The sequence below is a fragment of the Cupressus sempervirens genome, chromosome 11 (genome assembly GCF_028749045.1).
Source record: "Cupressus sempervirens isolate cs-2001-9-10 chromosome 11, ASM2874904v1, whole genome shotgun sequence".
NCBI classification, from domain to species: Eukaryota; Viridiplantae; Streptophyta; class Pinopsida; order Cupressales; family Cupressaceae; genus Cupressus; species Cupressus sempervirens.
The window spans coordinates 352,694,708-352,712,645 of record NC_143128.1 but is presented as its reverse complement, the minus strand read 5'-3'; the positions used below and the strand labels follow the sequence as shown (position 1 = coordinate 352,712,645).

At 37.0% G+C, this 17,938-nt stretch overlaps 1 protein-coding gene across 4 annotated transcripts in view; it reads left to right on the top strand.

The window, feature by feature from the left end:
* LOC149529533 (4-hydroxybenzoate geranyltransferase 2-like) overlaps window positions 1-17,938 on the top strand; it is a 154,611-nt gene that overhangs the window by 70,091 nt on the left and 66,582 nt on the right. For 2 of the 4 annotated variants that reach the window (XM_089808645.1, XM_089808646.1), the window contains 6 exons: window positions 8,246-8,315; window positions 8,515-8,664; window positions 8,791-8,926; window positions 9,053-9,149; window positions 13,917-13,995; window positions 14,131-14,457. In XM_089808645.1, coding sequence (XP_089664771.1) covers window positions 8,246-8,315; window positions 8,515-8,664; window positions 8,791-8,926; window positions 9,053-9,149; window positions 13,917-13,986 — 523 coding nt within the window. In that variant the 3' untranslated portion in view covers window positions 13,987-13,995; window positions 14,131-14,457. Of the gene's footprint in view, window positions 1-8,245; window positions 8,316-8,514; window positions 8,665-8,790; window positions 8,927-9,052; window positions 9,150-13,916; window positions 13,996-14,130; window positions 14,458-17,938 lie in introns of those variants that run through there. The other 2 variants (XM_089808647.1, XM_089808644.1) reach the window with 2 other exon arrangements.

The window sequence follows — 17,938 nt, the reverse complement described above, 5'->3', positions numbered from 1 at the left end:
GCAGATGAAATATGTTTTATGCTGCTTGGGTCTTCTATATATGTGCTCTTTTTTTTGTTTTCCTTTGGTTATACAAAAATTACAGCGAATGGAACAAAATCGGATGGTATATGAAAAATTGAAGTGCATTGAAATTTCAACCATGTTAAGCAAGGGGTTTGCTTTTTATAATAAGAGATATACAACCTGTCACTTAAAGAGAATCAGACTGCTCTATCTCTTTTTCCATTGCCATCTCAATGCCATTTCCTATTTTGGATTGAAAAAAACTCCAAGAAGAAATTCTGAATGAGAATTTGTTTTTCTCCCTGAGCCCCTCTCTTTCTGCAAACCATAGACCAATTAGAAGGCTATAACATCTAATTATTCACAACATTTTTTTAGCATGACAATAATAAGAGAGTTATATCATGTGTAAATTTGATAACGAGAATTTATTTGTAATGGAAATTGTGAATAACAAACCAACTTCACTCCCCTTATCACTCTCTTCTAGAAAGGGTTCACCACTTTAAAAAGTTCCAACATTCAAATTATTTCCAGGTCCAGCACTATTTTGAACATGGTAATAGAAAGCTCTTTATATTATTTGTAATGAAAATTTAACACAATGCACAAGTTTATAATTTAGTTACTTCACACATTGTACAGAAACTAAAAAACAAAAGAAAACACAACTAGCCAAGTTAGCTGGTCCGCTTTTATGGCAGGAAGCATAATCAAAATTAATGCAAACTGTAACCAGCATAATAGTCAACACGACTATTATCCAATTTGTCGATTATGTCCACATCAAGCACTATAGTCTAGAAATCCAAAAAGCATCACCATAGAAATGTTAATTGAGCATGTACCTACATCCCCATGCAGAGAAGAATCACGCCTCTCGCAATGCACAAAGCATGCATGGATGTAGAACAACAACTATCTCATCTAGTAACACCCTAAAGGAACCGGGGTCTAGCTCTTCAATAGATACACAAAAACCACAAGTTTTTCCTTGAGCATGCAAAACATGCAAAACCACTATGTTCAAGAACACCCATGCACATCCACACCCACTTCTCATTTGGAAGACTCGAAAGTCTGAAAACGCCAAACAACTGAACCCAAAACAATGGCTTATCATAGATGAGCATCACCCTAGAATTTAAAGGAAAATTTATAAAACCCTCAAATCCAATAAACAAGAATCCAAGCCATGCAAGTACAATCATCCAAGAGGAAAGCGTATTATGGCAACTCCAAGCTCACTTGTAGACCAACTCCACAACCACTACTAAGACATGTATTAGCGAGAGGTGGGCTATCCAAAAGCTTCCAAATAATCTAATGATCAACTCCATAACCTCTATACTGTTAGAGTAAATAATTATTTATTAATTATTTATTCTTTTACTTAAGTTTACTTAGGTTAATGCATTTATTTATTAGTTGTAGTCTAGGAGTTGTTGACAACACGGGAGTTTGGTCCTATCTAAGTCATGCTTATCTCCTCACCTTGATTGAGGATATTCCACCTTTTGTGGACGTATACTTAGTTGTCAACCTTATCTTCTAGCACTTTCCAGCGTGTTCTACAAGCTTCCTTGAGGCTTTTATATTCGGTCTCTTTCATTGTAAATTCATATCATTCACATAGCAATTTCATTTTCTTATTGTGAAATATCTTTTCTCGTTTTTTTGAATTGCTCCAAGCTCTTGTTCCTCCTTCGGTTTCTCTTCAGCAAGCTATTTGCATGCAGGTGATCTTGGCGCACTGTAAAGTTGGCTTTTATCAACTTCTACATGGTATCAGAGCCTCCCTACTGCTTCTCGGTTGAAGGATTTTTGAAGCCGCGATTTAGAGACAAACCCTAGTTTGTTTGTGCATTTTTCTTCAATCGGGAGGTAGAGCAATTTTTTAGAGCACTTTGGGCCTAAAAGGACGCTGCCATTGAGTTCGGAAGGCCGGTTACAGTCAAAATTCATATAAAACTTTTCGATTTTGGCTTCCATGGCATCTGGAGATTTTTTTAGTCCCCTACAGGCTGGCCATACGAACTTACGAATTTTTCAAGCAAAAGAAATAAAAAAAGGAGTGCTGTCGTAGCGGCGCCCCTATGCCCACCACAGCGGCGCCCCTGTGCCACCTGTGCACAACCCAGACACTGCCGTAGCCGGCCGCGCCACCGTAGCGACGCCCGGGCCTAGCTGCCGTCGTCGAGCCACCATCCCACCATGCCAGCCAACAGACAACCAACAGCGTTGCCGGGTTCTCTTGGGCGCCACTACCGATAGCGGCGCTACCGCTTGTAACCACCCTGGCCAGTGACATCATTTTTTGGCATCAACATCTCAATTTTCGGTCCTACGTCAGCGTTTTCGACCGCTTATGTCAGCCTGACGTCGTCACCGCCGGACCCCGTGCTGATGTCATTTTCCATCCGAGTGACATCATTTTTCGGTTGTTGACATCAGCGAACCGATGGCTGGATTTTTTCCTGACAACGTCACGGCTGTCAAATTTTTTCCAGTGACTATTTTTCTAGTGAGCTAGTCTTTTGGAGCATCAGTTGGTTTTTTGGCCATAACTTGAGCATACAGAGGTCTTTTTCCAATCCGAAAGGAGCGCCGGAAAGCTGACTTAGAGACGGAGACAATGGTGCTCGTTTGATCACATTCCGAGTTCATTTGAGCTCCCATTTTTGGCATCAAAGTAGAGGCTTCTGTTTCCTTCTCTGCATCCAGAATCCAGGTTCTTTTTCAGTTTTCATGCTTTCTATATTTTTTCTTTTGTTACTTGAGGGATATCTATATATGTTGTTGGGGGGGGGGGGGGGGGGGCATTTTCTTTTCTGTAATTTACTTTATAATAAGACACTTTTGCTTCTGTCTTCTTCTCTCAATGTCGGATCCGTCTGTGACCTAGCTTACGCTACACAACTATCACACCTGGAAGGCACAAATGACAAGGCTTCTCATGTCAATAGGCTTATGGTCATGTCTGGATGAGAACCAACTTGTTCTAATGTGCCCTTTTGAGGTTCTTCAGCACAGGAATAAAATGGATGAGGCTATGGGATTGATTGCATTGAACATCTTAGATAGTCTTTTGTTTCATTTAGATGGTTTGACCACTCTGCGGGCTATTTGGATGAAATTCCAGTCTTTGTTTGGCACAGTGAATGAGTTTCGGGCACTTCAGCTTGATGCAAAGTTGACCTCTTTGACACCTGATAGCTTTCCCACCATTGAAGACTTCCTGATAAAGTTTAAATCTTTGCGTGCAGTTTTGCAGGGATGTGGGAAAAACAAAATAGATGATGAGTGTATCTTTTTGATACTCTCAAAGTTGCGAGAACAATATCAAATCTTTTCTTCCACTTTCTATTCCATTATGGATGCCTTGGGTACCGGACATCAGATGCCTTCTTTTGAGACATTTTGTGATCGATTGACACGGGAATAGTCCAAGATCACTCATATGGATTCACTTACAGGTTCATAGTCACAAGCATTGCTTGGGAAGGATACACAGGAGCAGAAGCCAAAGCAGATATCTGATTCCTCCTCTCAGCACACTATTGGTACATCCTCTTCTTCTAAGGAGAAAAAGAAGACTAAGACTCCTACTTGTTCCTATTTTTAGAAAGGATCTCATGATGAGTCACGTTGTTTTCAGAAGAGATTTGATGGCTATGAGAAACAAATTGACGATTTGCAAGCTCTGCTTCAGAAGAGCACTATTTCCTCTTCATCCTCTTCTACCTCACAAGGGTCTTCTTTTCAGGCTTCTTCGACCTCTTCGACATCTACACCGGATCTTGGAAAGGGTCATGCATTACGGGCTTCCATTGCATCCCCTTCATAGGTCCCTTGGATATTGGATTTAGGTGCTTCTCACCATATGATGTCTTCTCAAGGTGTCTTCTCCACTATTGAGGCTTCTCCCATTCCTCATATTCTCATGGGGAATAACATTGCCCTACCAGTCTATGGGAAAGGTTCAATTCACATCCAAGATGGTATATTCAATGATGTATTGGATGTTTCATCTCTGTCTGCAAACCTTCTCTCAATTTCTCAAATTACACACAGTGGATTAGGGAAGATAGTTGAGTTCACCATTGATTTAGTCTTCATTCGGGATTGTGCAACAAGAGGTCTTATTGCTATAGGGACAGTTGATTCTTCCACCCGTCTCTACACCTTGCACTTTTGCCTACCATCTCCATTTTCAGAGCACGGCTCTTCTCTTTCGCAGGAGCATCATGTGGTGCAGTCAAGATACTTGAACCTTTGTATTGTTCCTGAGATCCCTGTTTTGACTTCCATACCACGTCCAGTTGAGGGCTTTTCTCTTCCGTAGGATTCTTCTTCCACTCTGCCTGATCCCTCAGCTCTATTCATCGAGCCTCTAGGTGCACTTGTTGCGGATACTACAGAGGACATTCATGATAGTGTCATCACACCTGCCTTGGGGATTCCCTTTCAGGATCCTCATACTTTCTCCTTTCTCCTTTGAACATCAACTAGGCCTTCTAGTTTCCCCTCTCATTCAAGGGTTCCCTTGTTTTGTTCCCTTGTTTCTTCCACATTGGAGTTGCATTGGTTCGATCCTTACTTCAGGAGCTCCATAATTTTGGGGGGGTTTTGGTGTCTTTTTTATCTCTCATGGCGGGGCTGGTTGTACTTATGGTTTTGAGAGAGTCTCTTGAAACAGTTCCGGTGGAAGTTGTTCTTGGGGGGTCTTGTTGAGGCCTTCCTTCATTTTTTCAGCATGTTTGTACTTACCTCTTTTTGGGGGAGGGTTTTTCCCATGAGGTTTTCCCTCTTTCCCCATTTTCAGAGGTTGCATTTCTTTGCATTGTACATGGGTACCTAACATGGCCTTGTTGCCGGGACCCATTTGGCATTTCATCTTAGTTTTTGTGAGCTTAAGGCATTCCCCTAAGTTGCACTTAAGGGGGGGTGTTAGAGTAAATAATTATTTATTTTTTTACTTAAGTTTACTTAGGTTAATGCATTTATTTATTAGTTGTAGTCTAGGAATTGTTGACAAGACGGGAGATTGTTTCTATCTAAGTCATACTTATCTCCTCACCTTGGTTGAGGATATTCCACCTTTTGTGGACGTATGCTTAGTTGTGAACCTTATCTTCTAGCACTTTCTAGCTTTTTCTACAAGCTTCCTTGAGGCCTTTATATTCGGTCTCTTTCATTGTAAATTCATATCATTCACATAGCAATTTCATTTTCTTATTGTGAAATATCTTTTCTTGCTTTGTTGAATTGCTCCAAGCTCTTGTTCCTCCTTCGGTTTCTCTTCAACAAGCTATTTGCATGCAGGTGATCTTGGCGCACTGTGAAGTTGGCTTTCATCAACTTCTACATATGCATTCTAGGTAACAAAAGAGACGCCTTACAATACCTATGCATTTGGAATTATTCCGCTGTCAACCAAGAGCTCTAGATCAAGGTCATTTCAACATGACCAACTCCATTTTCTCTGTCTTCACTATCCTTTAAAAAATGTCTGCCATCTCCTGAAAAACTAAATCAGCTGGAAGACTTCCTCTTATCAAAGTATTAATTATTGGCCAATTCCTTCAAAACAAATTCCTTCAAGCTCTGCAAGATCATAAATCTTAATAGAAGAAATACCTAGAACACTGTGAATCTTCACATGCAAGCAACATACAAATCACAAAACTGCGTTCTGATACCAATTGAAGGGAAATGGGAGCATCCCAAAAGGATATTTGATATCAGTATATACATCCAATAACCAACGATTTGTTCAGTAGCTTCTAATAAGCAAATACAAGTATATACTTTACCGGGCCATAAAACCGGGAACATACATAGTTGATTCCCTCAATTAAAACCTTAAAGGAAAGTGATTACAATTACAAATCTAACAAATTTTTGCAGCATTACAGCATACAGATTTAATAATCTAGAATCATAAAAGTAGAAGAATGAGACATGATAGAAAACACAGATATACGTAGGGAAAACCTTTCCAGGTAAAACATTCCACACTCCAATACATCAAGCTAATGTATTATTCAGCAACAAGTTACAATTTATTTTCAGCCTTCACATGGAGATTTGCATCTTGCTCCAGCCTAGAGAAAATCCGATAGCATAACCCTATGTCATGAACTTTTCATCTCTCTTACACATCTCTTCAACAACATGTATTTATGGAGGTTTGATGCAAAAGGAAATTGTTTCTAAACGTCTACATTCAATGTATTTACAACCTATTAGTAACTTCCTTTGTGCACAACTCTTGGATAAAAACAAATCCAAGAGAATATGCCAATTTTTTTTTTTTTTTTTGATTTTTCGCTCCAAGTCTATCCTTGTAAAAGATTTGGTCTCATTTAGCATCTTTCCTAAAATGCTTAAATAATAACCAATAAAATATCCTAAGGTTGAGTCATCTTATCCCAACAACAAGTAACCTATTGATTTTTGTGACAACTTCTAAACACATGCAATATTGCTTGTGGATGTGCCTAGGTTATTGTAGTATCCAAAAACTTGTATATTCCAAGATTGTCCCTACATAATCATCTTGCCTCTGAAGAGACAGGGTTGCCCTTCGATATATAATTGGTGTCTAGCTTGCATTACCCTGTTAGGGGGTTCCCATTCCACAATTATGTCCATTTTATCATAAACATTGTTGGGGTCTTTTCCTAGGATTTCATATGATTATATGTATTGAAACATTATTAGTTCGCTAGTCATTTTTAATGGTAGATTAATGATGCAAAAAGAAAAGTATGAAATGCATCGTACGAAGAAGTAGGAATCTTTTTTGTTTTTAACGATCTTAAAGAATTTTGTATCTTAATCATTATTTTGGCTTTTCAGAGTAAATCATTAAGCAATTGATATTGAATGAAAATCCAATATTTTATTTTATCTTGTTTTGATTAAGTAAAAACAGGTTTTGAAAGGACCCGAAACCTTGTACAAAGGGAGAAGAAAGATATAACGATAAGGACCATAACACAACTGTGGAAAACCACTTGACAAACTAGAGGGACCCACCCAAGTTCCCAACAAGAGGACAAACAGCCCAAGAAACCAAAGTCCATAAGATTTACATTTTGGTCCTGACTTATAAGAACATAAAGCCATATCAAATGAGGGTTTGGTGGATTTGCCTTTTTTTCCTTTAATTGCTGTCCAACCATCCTCCACCTTCCTAACAGCCTTTTGCCAATCCCCACTAACACCCAAAACCCTAGCTACAGGAAAAGCACCAGCAGCAAAGTTCTGGCCAGAGTCAGCAGCAAAAAAAGGGGCCATTATCAACCTTTTGACTCAAAACCGCCAAAGGAACAACAATTGAATCAACAGATTTAGTAGCAGGAGAAGAGCCCTTAGCAAGAGAAGTGTCAGTAGTTGAAGGGACAGCATTCAAATTGTCAGAGACAGCAACCGGAACCTCATCATAATCAGCAAGAGAAGAGCGGTCTGACTCATCTACCACCATGGACACTTTCTGAACCATATAGTGATCATTTGAAACCCCCAACCACCAAGAAGGTGATTTCTTTGGACGAACTTTGTCAGAGGAACAACATGCCGCTAGATGGCCGGTCATATGACATTTCTTGCATCCCTCATAATCAAGAAGTTGAATCCACGACCCAAGAGGAGAAGCCAACTTTATCTTTTCTGGAAGCCCCTTAGAGACATCAATCTCCACCAGGATGCGGGCATACGTTGTCCTATAAATGTTGGAGGAAGCCACATCAACCATCAAGAAATCTCCAAGGGCCTCTCCCACAATCTCCAAGATTAAATCCACTCAAAAGTGAAGGAGGAGGTTCGGCAGCCAAACCCAAAGAGGAATCTTATTGAAGGTTTCAGTATTCAGGAATTTTATTTTATCTTGTTTCATGATGCTGGGGGATGAACTAATTTTCCTCTAAGGGACCATATTTATTTTTAGGAAGGACACTTAAATTGTTGGTTGCTTAGTTATCTTTCTCCTGTACATTTTTAATGGAATATGTTTATTATTAGCTTATTTGTAATTCAAGCTATTTCTACAGCTTTATGAATTATGAGTAAACAATGCAACTTGAAAGATTTCTGCATATTGTAAACTTGATGCTTCACCACTTGGACTACTGTTGGAGATACAGATTTGCTTAAACTATGCATTTCCAGTAAACATTTTTCTGGGCACTTACTTTCTGCTGTTGTGTTCATTTCATTCGCTTTGCATTGACAGTCGCATTTTGGGAGCATCATCGCTGTTGCTAGTTTTCTCATATCCTCTCATGAAAAGATTCACATTTTGGGTAAGAAATGTACTGTTAAAATATTCTACTGTCCCACGGGATTATGATGAATTTATATATTTGAATCAGTTAGGCTTGGGTCAAAACATATTACCTAGGTGTAGACTATGCATCTATGTGGGATCGTTGCTTCTTTGATGCATTGAGATATAAGTGTCAGGATACAACTAAGAGAATAATTGTCTTTTTTTGTTTGTAGCCTCAGGCATATCTGGGGTTAACATTCAATTGGGGTGCTTTACTAGGTTGGGCAGCAATAAAGGGTAGCCTAGACCTTGACGTGGTCTTGCCACTATATGCCTCTGGAATATGTTGGACCCTTGTGTATGACACTATCTATGCTCATCAGGTATGATGTATAGTCCCTGGTGTGTATTCACAGAGTAGGAAAATCAATATTTCAAGTTGATTCTGTTATGTAGAATCGTACCATATGGATATGCTTATGCTTATACTATCTGTTACTTTTTTAAAGGACAAGGAAGATGATTTGAAAGTTGGTGTCAAATCAACTGCATTGAGATTTGGGGAGCAGACAAAAACTTGGATTACTGGCTTTAGTGTTGCATGCATGAGTGGGCTTCTACTTAGCGGGTTTAATAGTGGCCTTGGTAGGTACTTGGGTGAGATTTTTGTTTTTTGGAGTTTTCAAGCTCATTCATTTATAACACAGAGAACAGTAACATATTTGTTTTTGAAAAAGAGAAATACATAAAAATATTTGGTTATATGTACAGGATGGCCATTTTATGTGGTGATGACAATAGCAGCTGGACATCTTGCATGGCAAATCACCACACTTGATGCCTTGTCCCGCACTGACTGTAACAGAAAGTGAGTATTATTGAATGTCTTGTTATTTGTCATGATAATAGTAATGATAATTAAGTACTATAACCCCTCATCAAACGAGTTATGACTTTAGGTTTCTCTTTTGTATTTTGCTCATTAATGTGTATTTTTCAATGCTCTCTACGGATCTATTTTTTTAATTATACAGTAGCTTTGTGCTACCATTTGAGTAAGTGCTTTCATTTTAGACTGGAAATAGATATAGCTTTATGGCATTCAGCTTTAATAATTGTAATATTCCCTTATACCAATTTAATTTTTAAATTTGCATTTTTCTGAAATAAGCTCAGTACATCTTCATCCTTCTATCTCTGATATGTGTCTTTTCATTCTACAATCCCCCTTTGTCTTATGATGTTGTCATACCATTATTTAGTCTTTATTTTGAGATTTCAAAATGTGTAAAAGTAATTCTTTGTACTTACCCAAACTCTATTTGACTGTATTTTTTGATATAAGCTCATGACTGTCAAATGTATTCCTAAATTCACTAATGTATTAACTCCATAGATGACATACGCTTGTTTTTTGTACTACTTTTGGCTATTCAGGAATGCTTTTTTAATCATCTTCCCACTTTGGGCTATCTTTTGGTTATCTTCAACACCCATGTTTCTGTTTCCTGCGAATTGGAGTCCTCCATTGATGTGAAGAACTAACATTGACTTTTTACAAATTTTAAATTATAATCGAGTTTTTACAAAATCAACCTACAAACTAAGTACAGAGCTCCAAAAGTTAAACATAGCCAATGACTCTTGCTACTACAAAGAGTACTACACTAGGGGATTGTAGGACTACTAGGACCTGATAATGAAACTCCTAGGTTAGAGACTTGTAAGTTCTTCAATAAATTTTATCAAGGTCAATTGGATCCTCAACAGTATTTGATTTTGCCCATGGAGAAACTAGTCTTGGTAATATTGAAAGTTAAAAAACCTAATGCCTGTAATTGTAACCATGGTTTCAAGTATATCAAGATTCAAAAGTCTAACTTTGAGCTTATTGCCATTTGTTTGCTCTCTTAGATGGTTGTTTTTCTTTGAATGTATTTGTCTAAGACAATCCGAGTTCACTTGCAGGTCAATGAATGACACAATTGGCTCAAAATGTGTCTTACCATCTATCTAAGATTTTTTCAGTTTCTAGGCCAAAAGTTTGTATACTCGATTTGAAGATTTTCTTGCCTTCCACAACAATCCGTAGCTGACAAAAAAACCCTTTGCTTGCTTGTACATTGGCTACTTTGCCATAAGTTTTTGAAAGTGTTTTGAGGCAGTGAACTTTTTCTATGCACATGAACATGCCCTATCTGTCCTCAACGTCATTCACCTTTGAACAATGAGCTATAGAACAATGTTGGGTTCAAGTATTATCTAGCAGTATGGAGAAGAGAGTGCATTTGTTTGTTCCACCTTCTGGGTCCTATCCATGAGATGATGACATTGAATGAGTGATTCCATGATGGACACTTTTGTTTGACTGCATTTCCATTCATGGATGTAGCCATGATGGACCCACCCTCTGGGAGTAGCCATGGTGGAGGTCATTCCATTACTAGACACTTATCTCGAGTCACCCTTTGGGAGTAGCTATGGTGACTGTCATTGTGAGATGATAACATCATGTGAGTGATTCCATGACAAACACTTTATGTTTATTTTCATTGTTTCATTCATAGGAGAAACCATGATGGAGCCACCCTCTGGGAGTAGCCATGGTGGATATCATTCAACTCAGATATTTGAGTACATCCTCCTTAGCGAAGAGGGAATGTTGAAAATACCGTTGGGAGGACTACCACGAACAGAGAGCGAATATGTATATCATAAACAAATTAATGGACTGTCATTAATACTATTAGGGTGTTAATCTGAAAACAAACACTTAACAAGCAATCATGATTAATGAAGATGCTAACGATTATGATAACCGGTGATTATAACTAAATGAAAAAGGCATGAGTTTGAAAGACACATTGTATGGATGTGATCCATTCATAGTGCAGGTATAAGACCATGAGAATATTGTTTTCCAAAATCATTTATCAAACATAAGATATTCGGTCTGCAGTCTAAAGAAACATTGTAGAGGATAAAAAGGTCACTGATATATATATATTTGAAGATTGCTGAATACTTACAATGGCTGAGTATGTAAGATGTTTCGACACATACGATTGCTAAGATTGCAGACTACATAAGGTCATAATACATATAAGGAAGTGAGCATTATATATATTGCAGCATTGAGGAGGAGATCATTATATATCACAGAATACATAATTGCAGTAAATAACTGGAGATGTATATTGTTGAGCATATATATGTATTACAAAGAACATGCTTACTGGATTGCAGACATTAATACGTATTGGAGATACATCTTGCAGATCAAGATTGTCTTGACAAACAGTAATCAGACATCAATAGACGAAATAATTGGCAAGCATAAAAACTTCTGATTTTTTTACTAGTTGGCGAGGTTTACATGTATGTGCTGTTCTATGAGTTCTAGCTCTACCTTTTTGCATTTGAACTTAAGCCTCCTCACAATCCCTACTCCCACTTCTACACTTTTGTTTGTTAACCATTCAAGAGAGTTGCAACTTCATATGAAAGAAAAAATAAAATGAAAATCCATTTCAATGTAATGTCCTTTTCGTGGCCTTCCCAGTAATTTTGGTAGCTTCAATTTTCTTGCAGCATGTCAATCTTTCAAGACAAAATTCTGGAAATGACATTTAGTTCTAGTAATTAAAGTGAGTTTCGTGGAACTTTTTAGGTATAGTTTTGACTTTTTGGGTGCTTGTCACACCTCCTAGAGAGGTCTACAATTTATGAAAAGCACTAATTTTCACAAGGTTTGATTTCTAGATAAGTAAAGAATATTTTGGCATGATCAGAATTCATGTTCGATCCATTTTATTATTATCCAGAGCATTGATTGGATATGTGGAAAATGATTAACTTCATTGTTATGCTATTGAAAAAGCACAAATTAAAAGATTATTTATGTTAAACATTAAATTGGAGCATAAAGGCACTTAATAGGAGCAAAAGTGATCATCTAAAAAAAGGTGTTGAATACAATTGTTGGAAAGTTCCACCGGAATGATAAAGAGAGGTTGAGAAGACTCTTTGATTCGTTCTGGGTATTTGCATTTTATTGAAACCCTAATTCTGGAGTTCAGCATATTTGTACCACCCTAAGATGAAAAATCGTACAGTGAAAATTGGGTGCAAGTGAAAGATCTTCTCTAGCCAATTGCAGAGATGGATTAAGACAGAGTTTGCATTTTAGATGAATGCTTACAAAGCAAAAGTTTGGAACAATTGAAATATCTATGACTTGTAGCCAAGAAATTTGTAGGATATTTGCAGGCAAATTACAAAATTGTACATTTTGTGTATGTGAATGGAGAAGAAATAGTAATTATAAGTGTTGTGTACAGTGTATGAATGAATTAAAAGTAATTATTTTGTATATATATATACTCAAGAACCCACCCACAAACCAGAATGAGAATTTTTTTTTTGCTTGAACCCATGAACCCGAACCTTGAACCCCAATCCATCCCTGAACCTGAATCGGCAACTTAGCTTCGGGTTCGGAGTTTGGATTCGTGGGTTCGGGCAATTTTTCTTTTCCCATTTCGGTTCGTGGGTGGGTTTGTGAGCATATATATATATATATATATACCAAAAAAAAAAAAAAAACTCGTGGGTCCTCCCTGATTCGCCACGGGTCCTCCCGGGTTTGCCATGGGTCTGTCCGGGTTCACAGTGGGTTCGAGAAGGATCCTTAATTTGGCCTATACATCTTCCCAAGTTCATGTTGACGTGAACCTAGGCGTGCCCACAATCCAAATTAAGGACCCTGCTTGAACTTGAAGTGAACCCGGGCACGAACCTGGACCCATGCGAACCCAAACCCAGATCCGGGCAGCAGGGTCCAAACCAGGTAACTTAGGGTATTAGAGCTTGGTAATAGGTGTAAATTCACTCACATTGTGATGAGTAATGTTGGGAGAGGGATTGTTGGCAGTGCACCAACGTCCCTCATAGGGATTTGTGATATGTTTGAAGTTTGAACAGCCTCATGTGGATTCCATAAGTCTTGTGGTTGTATCGGGCAATAAAAGCTCAATCTTTTTGGTGCAATGACAACCACTACTTCCAACACCATTGACAATTTATTTGTGACATTGACTTTGTAAGAAATTTTTGTATGGGCCATTTTGTAGCAACAGTTCACAAAATTACACCATTGACAATTTATTTGTGACATAGACTTTGTAAGAAATTTTTGTATGGGCCATTTTGTAGCAACAGTTCACAAAATTATTTAGTGACATCTCATGCATATAATATTCAGTGCTTTCAGTAAAATGAAGTTTTATCAATATTTGGAAATTAAGAAATTAATGTTATGATCATTTATAATATTCCATAAAAAAAAAGTTGAAAAAGGTATGAAAATTACAAATCTGATGGAAGAAACTTGAAGGGTCGTTACACCTTACATGTTTAATTATTTAAAAAATCTTGAAAAATGCAAAACAAATTTGAAAAAACAGATGTTAGATGAACTTACCTCTAATGTTGTGGATTTGATGCTCTAGTGCCTTTATTCAGCTCGTGTTATCTCCTCTTTTAATTGCTTCTCTTATACACAAGTTTGGAAACCTTAAAATGAGACAGTAGAATAATCTAATTTTGCTACAATTTTGTACATTTGTCTGAATAGGTTTGTTGCCAATAAGTGGTTTGGAGCCATTGTTTTCACTGGAATTTTACTTGGAAAATTAACTGCATGAAGATATGAGGTCAGTTGAGATTCAAAACAAATAATATATGCTCGTGAACACTGAAATCATGTGAGTTGTTTTAGTGGTGTTTATGCTTTATATGAATTTTTTTCTGCTCTGACACACTATGTTTGCTATTTTTTATGTCTGTAGGTGGTACATTCCCACACAAGTGTTAAAATCATTCTTACCCAGCCAATGCAAATACTTGAATTTAGAAACCCTGTTATGAGGCTTGGCTTGTCTATGATGAGTAATATTTGTTTATTCTTTGTTGGTAGTTATCAAATAGTAAAGGGTTATATTTGGAGGGTTGTATACCACAGGATAACTGAATACAAACCTAATATCTTAAGAGAAAACAACGAACAAATCGAACACTGTAGTTAGAAATCATCCGTTTTGAATCTTTAGGTGTTTTTATTTTGATAACAATTCTTCAAGTTGATGATATATAATAAAGAAAAAATGTTTATTCAATGTTGCTGGCCATCAAATCGCAACAGGTTAGATTTTGAAGAGTTATATTCTGTGTCGTGATTATATGGAGTGATTCTCCTCAGTGGTCCCGCTTCTTTGAGGTTTGCATGATATCCAATTACAGTCATAATTCAAGCAATATAAAATGAAAACAACAAAGTACTTACGGAGCATACCTTTGAATCTTTTCAATATTGTGTTTCATTTTTTTTCGTGTGCTTTAAGGGATAATTGTAAGGAGAGGAAGAAACCAGGTTCTTATACTAATCTGATAGATCTATCATCTGACATTATATACTTTCTCTAGATTCAGGCATTTGTGATTTCATTAAGACTTCATTGTGTGCATACAGGCATTTAATTCATCATATGTATCTGTAGGTGAAATCTATGATGGTCAACCTTACAGAGTTTCCACAAGCCTTATATTGTCTCTTTCCAATTCATGCAAACTCTTCAGTTGTTAGATCAAAAACATAATTTTTTCATCGTAACATATGCCATATTACTGTTATCTAAACAATGCAAAGGTTTTTTTTTAAATATGATTTTCATTGTACAATTCCAAGCTTTCACTTTCTTTTGGTAAATACATTAGCTATTTATTATTGTATTGGTGTGTTTTTATTTATTATTGCCTTCTACATTCTTTCATCACTTTGCAATAAGATTGCATACCTAAGGAACTTGTTTTGTAGCATGTTTTGTTGGGTAATTTGTGAGATAGTTTAAGGTATTTTCTGTGACATACTGAATTTATGGTTGGATATTTATTGCATTTGTTCGTGTTGGGTGGATATTTTGCAATGCCATGTTTGGGATCAATTGCAAAAGTGGTTCTTGCCACAATGTGTGAGATATGTTAATGTATTTTCCCAAAAAATAATTTAAACAAGGAAGAGAGAAAATGACACACAATAGACTCAAAATATTTATCGTGGGAAAAGCCTTCCACTCGAAGGGAAAAACCCAGCCGCACTAGCAAAAAATCTATTTTATTGATAATAAATTGTTTGAGTACAAGACTTTCACTTGACTTGATTTACAATATACCACACAAACATAAAAATAGATTGCATAAGACTTCATCTTACACACAAATGTCTCTTTGAGTCTCGAAAATAAGACCCTTCAAATTTTCACATATTCAACACTTCACATTTCTATATGCATGCCCCTTCGCATGACGCATGACGCATGTCTTTTGCATAATATTAACTTGAATATATTCACAAATATCTCTTTCAATTGAAGATGATAACAAACATATTTCTATTAGAGATAAAGATTTCTATCGCAGCTACAAACTTCAACACTCCCTCTTAGCAAGAGAGATCTCTAGTCAGACATGCATACATCGCTGCAACCAAAGATGATACATTCACACATGTTATCTCAACATAACATAATCAACCATAGTTACTTCATAGGCACCTAGAATGGAGTCACACTCATGACTTTCACCATATTTGCTTGTAGAGGGTAGAACGAAGACATTTTATTCTAAAACTTCTCTCAGATAAGGATACATTTCCACCGTGCCTACTTGTAGAGGGTGATACAAGAGATTTCACCTCAAGCTTCTTCCAGAGAAGAATGCATATCCACCATGCCTACTCGCAAAGGGTGGAACGAGGGCTTTCACCTCAAACTTCTCCCAGAGAAGAATACATTAATAATTGAGAATTTCTCTTAATAATGACTCCCTCTTAGTAGGGACACCTTTAGTAACTGAGATTTTCTCTTAACATAGACTCCCTCCTAGCAGGGATAACTTTAATAATATAGGTTTTCTCTTAATGGAGACTCCCTCTCAACATGGATAGTTTTAATAATTGAGATTTTCTCTTAACAAAGACTCCCTCTTAGCATGGACACCTTTAATAACATAGATTTCTTCTTAACATAGACTCCCTCTCGGTAGGGATAGCGTTAGTCTCCATAATAAGATAAACTTGCAAAGGTTTGGGCATCTCCCTCTAGCTTCTACCAACAAATACTCTCTATCTCTACCATGGTCTGTGTCGACATATCTATCCGTACTGGACTTACAACAACTCCTGAGGCCTTTCTTTGTCGCTTTTCAGATTCTTGTGCATTCACTCCTTGAAGTTTGAAATTCCTTAAGAGATGCTTTGATTGAGAGTGAGCTTGCAAAACATTGGCTCTTTCTAAAATATCCAACAATGAAAGTCCTGCAAGGTATCATCTACATTCAATCCTCAAACACCGACCTTCTATCCAACCAAAAGAAACAAGACTTTTCCATTTACAACTAAATTAGGTAAACTTGGCTCTAATACCATGTTAATGTATTTGTCCATAATCAAATAAACAACAAGGAAGAGAGAAAATGATACACAAAAGGCTCAACATATTTATCTTGGGAAATCCCTTCCACTTGAAGGGAAAAACTCAACCACACCAGCAAAACATCCCTTTTATTGATCTTATAATGTTTGAGTATAAGGCTTTCACTTGACTTGATTTACAATATACCAAGCAACCATATAAATAGAAATTACAAGAAATTAAATTACAATGAATCAGATATCGATATACTTCAAATTAAAACATGAGGCTTTTGAATTCGTATTGTATTGATGTTGGATCATCTTGGCTTCTTGACTATCTTGCATAATTTTGAGTAGTTTTGGTTCTTTTCTATTTGAGTTAGCCAATCTGGATGATTTAAGTGTGTGGTTCATCAGTCGTGCAATTCAGCTTGTGTATTTCTGGTGGCTTGCTATGAACCTATTTAGAATCATTCTCCTATGATCTCACATCATTTGGATTCTAATTGGTTGAGTTATGGATCTTTTTTCTGTCGGGTAGTGTGTTCTTCATCAGTGTTCAGAGTGATAGTTGGAGATTTGTTGTGCAATGCATTATTTGTGTGCACATTGGTTTGAGGTTCTTCATGAAGATTCTTAGATCATATGTGGATCTATATATGTGATCACACATCTCTATGTTAGGATTAGTTAGATAGAAAATAATAGTTTAATGCAAATACAACCAATATCAGAAAGAAATAAAGCACACAAATGAACAAAAGACATGGATTCAACGTGATTCACCCAATCCTCGGGCTACATTCACCAAACAACAAGTCCAATATAATTATCCAGTTATTCAATCCGATTACAATCTACAATCTCTTGCAACTCAATACCACTGCAAGCAGCTACTAAATAATCATAAAATCCCTAACCCTAAGTCATTTTATACAAGACTTAAGGCAGTTACAAAACTAGGGCTAGAATATATCGTCCAACAGGAAAAACAACTTTTGATGCCTTTTATTATAATAAAGTCATTTTTGGCCTTGGGGGCACTGCCCCTGGTCCCCATCATGGGGGTGTTACCCCAAAACCCCCATAGAAAAAATATGGTGGTAAATCGCATCAAAGGAAGTGGGGGAAAATTAACCTTTGAGTTTGATAAGGTTGCACATAGCAACACTCTATGTGCTTCTGCC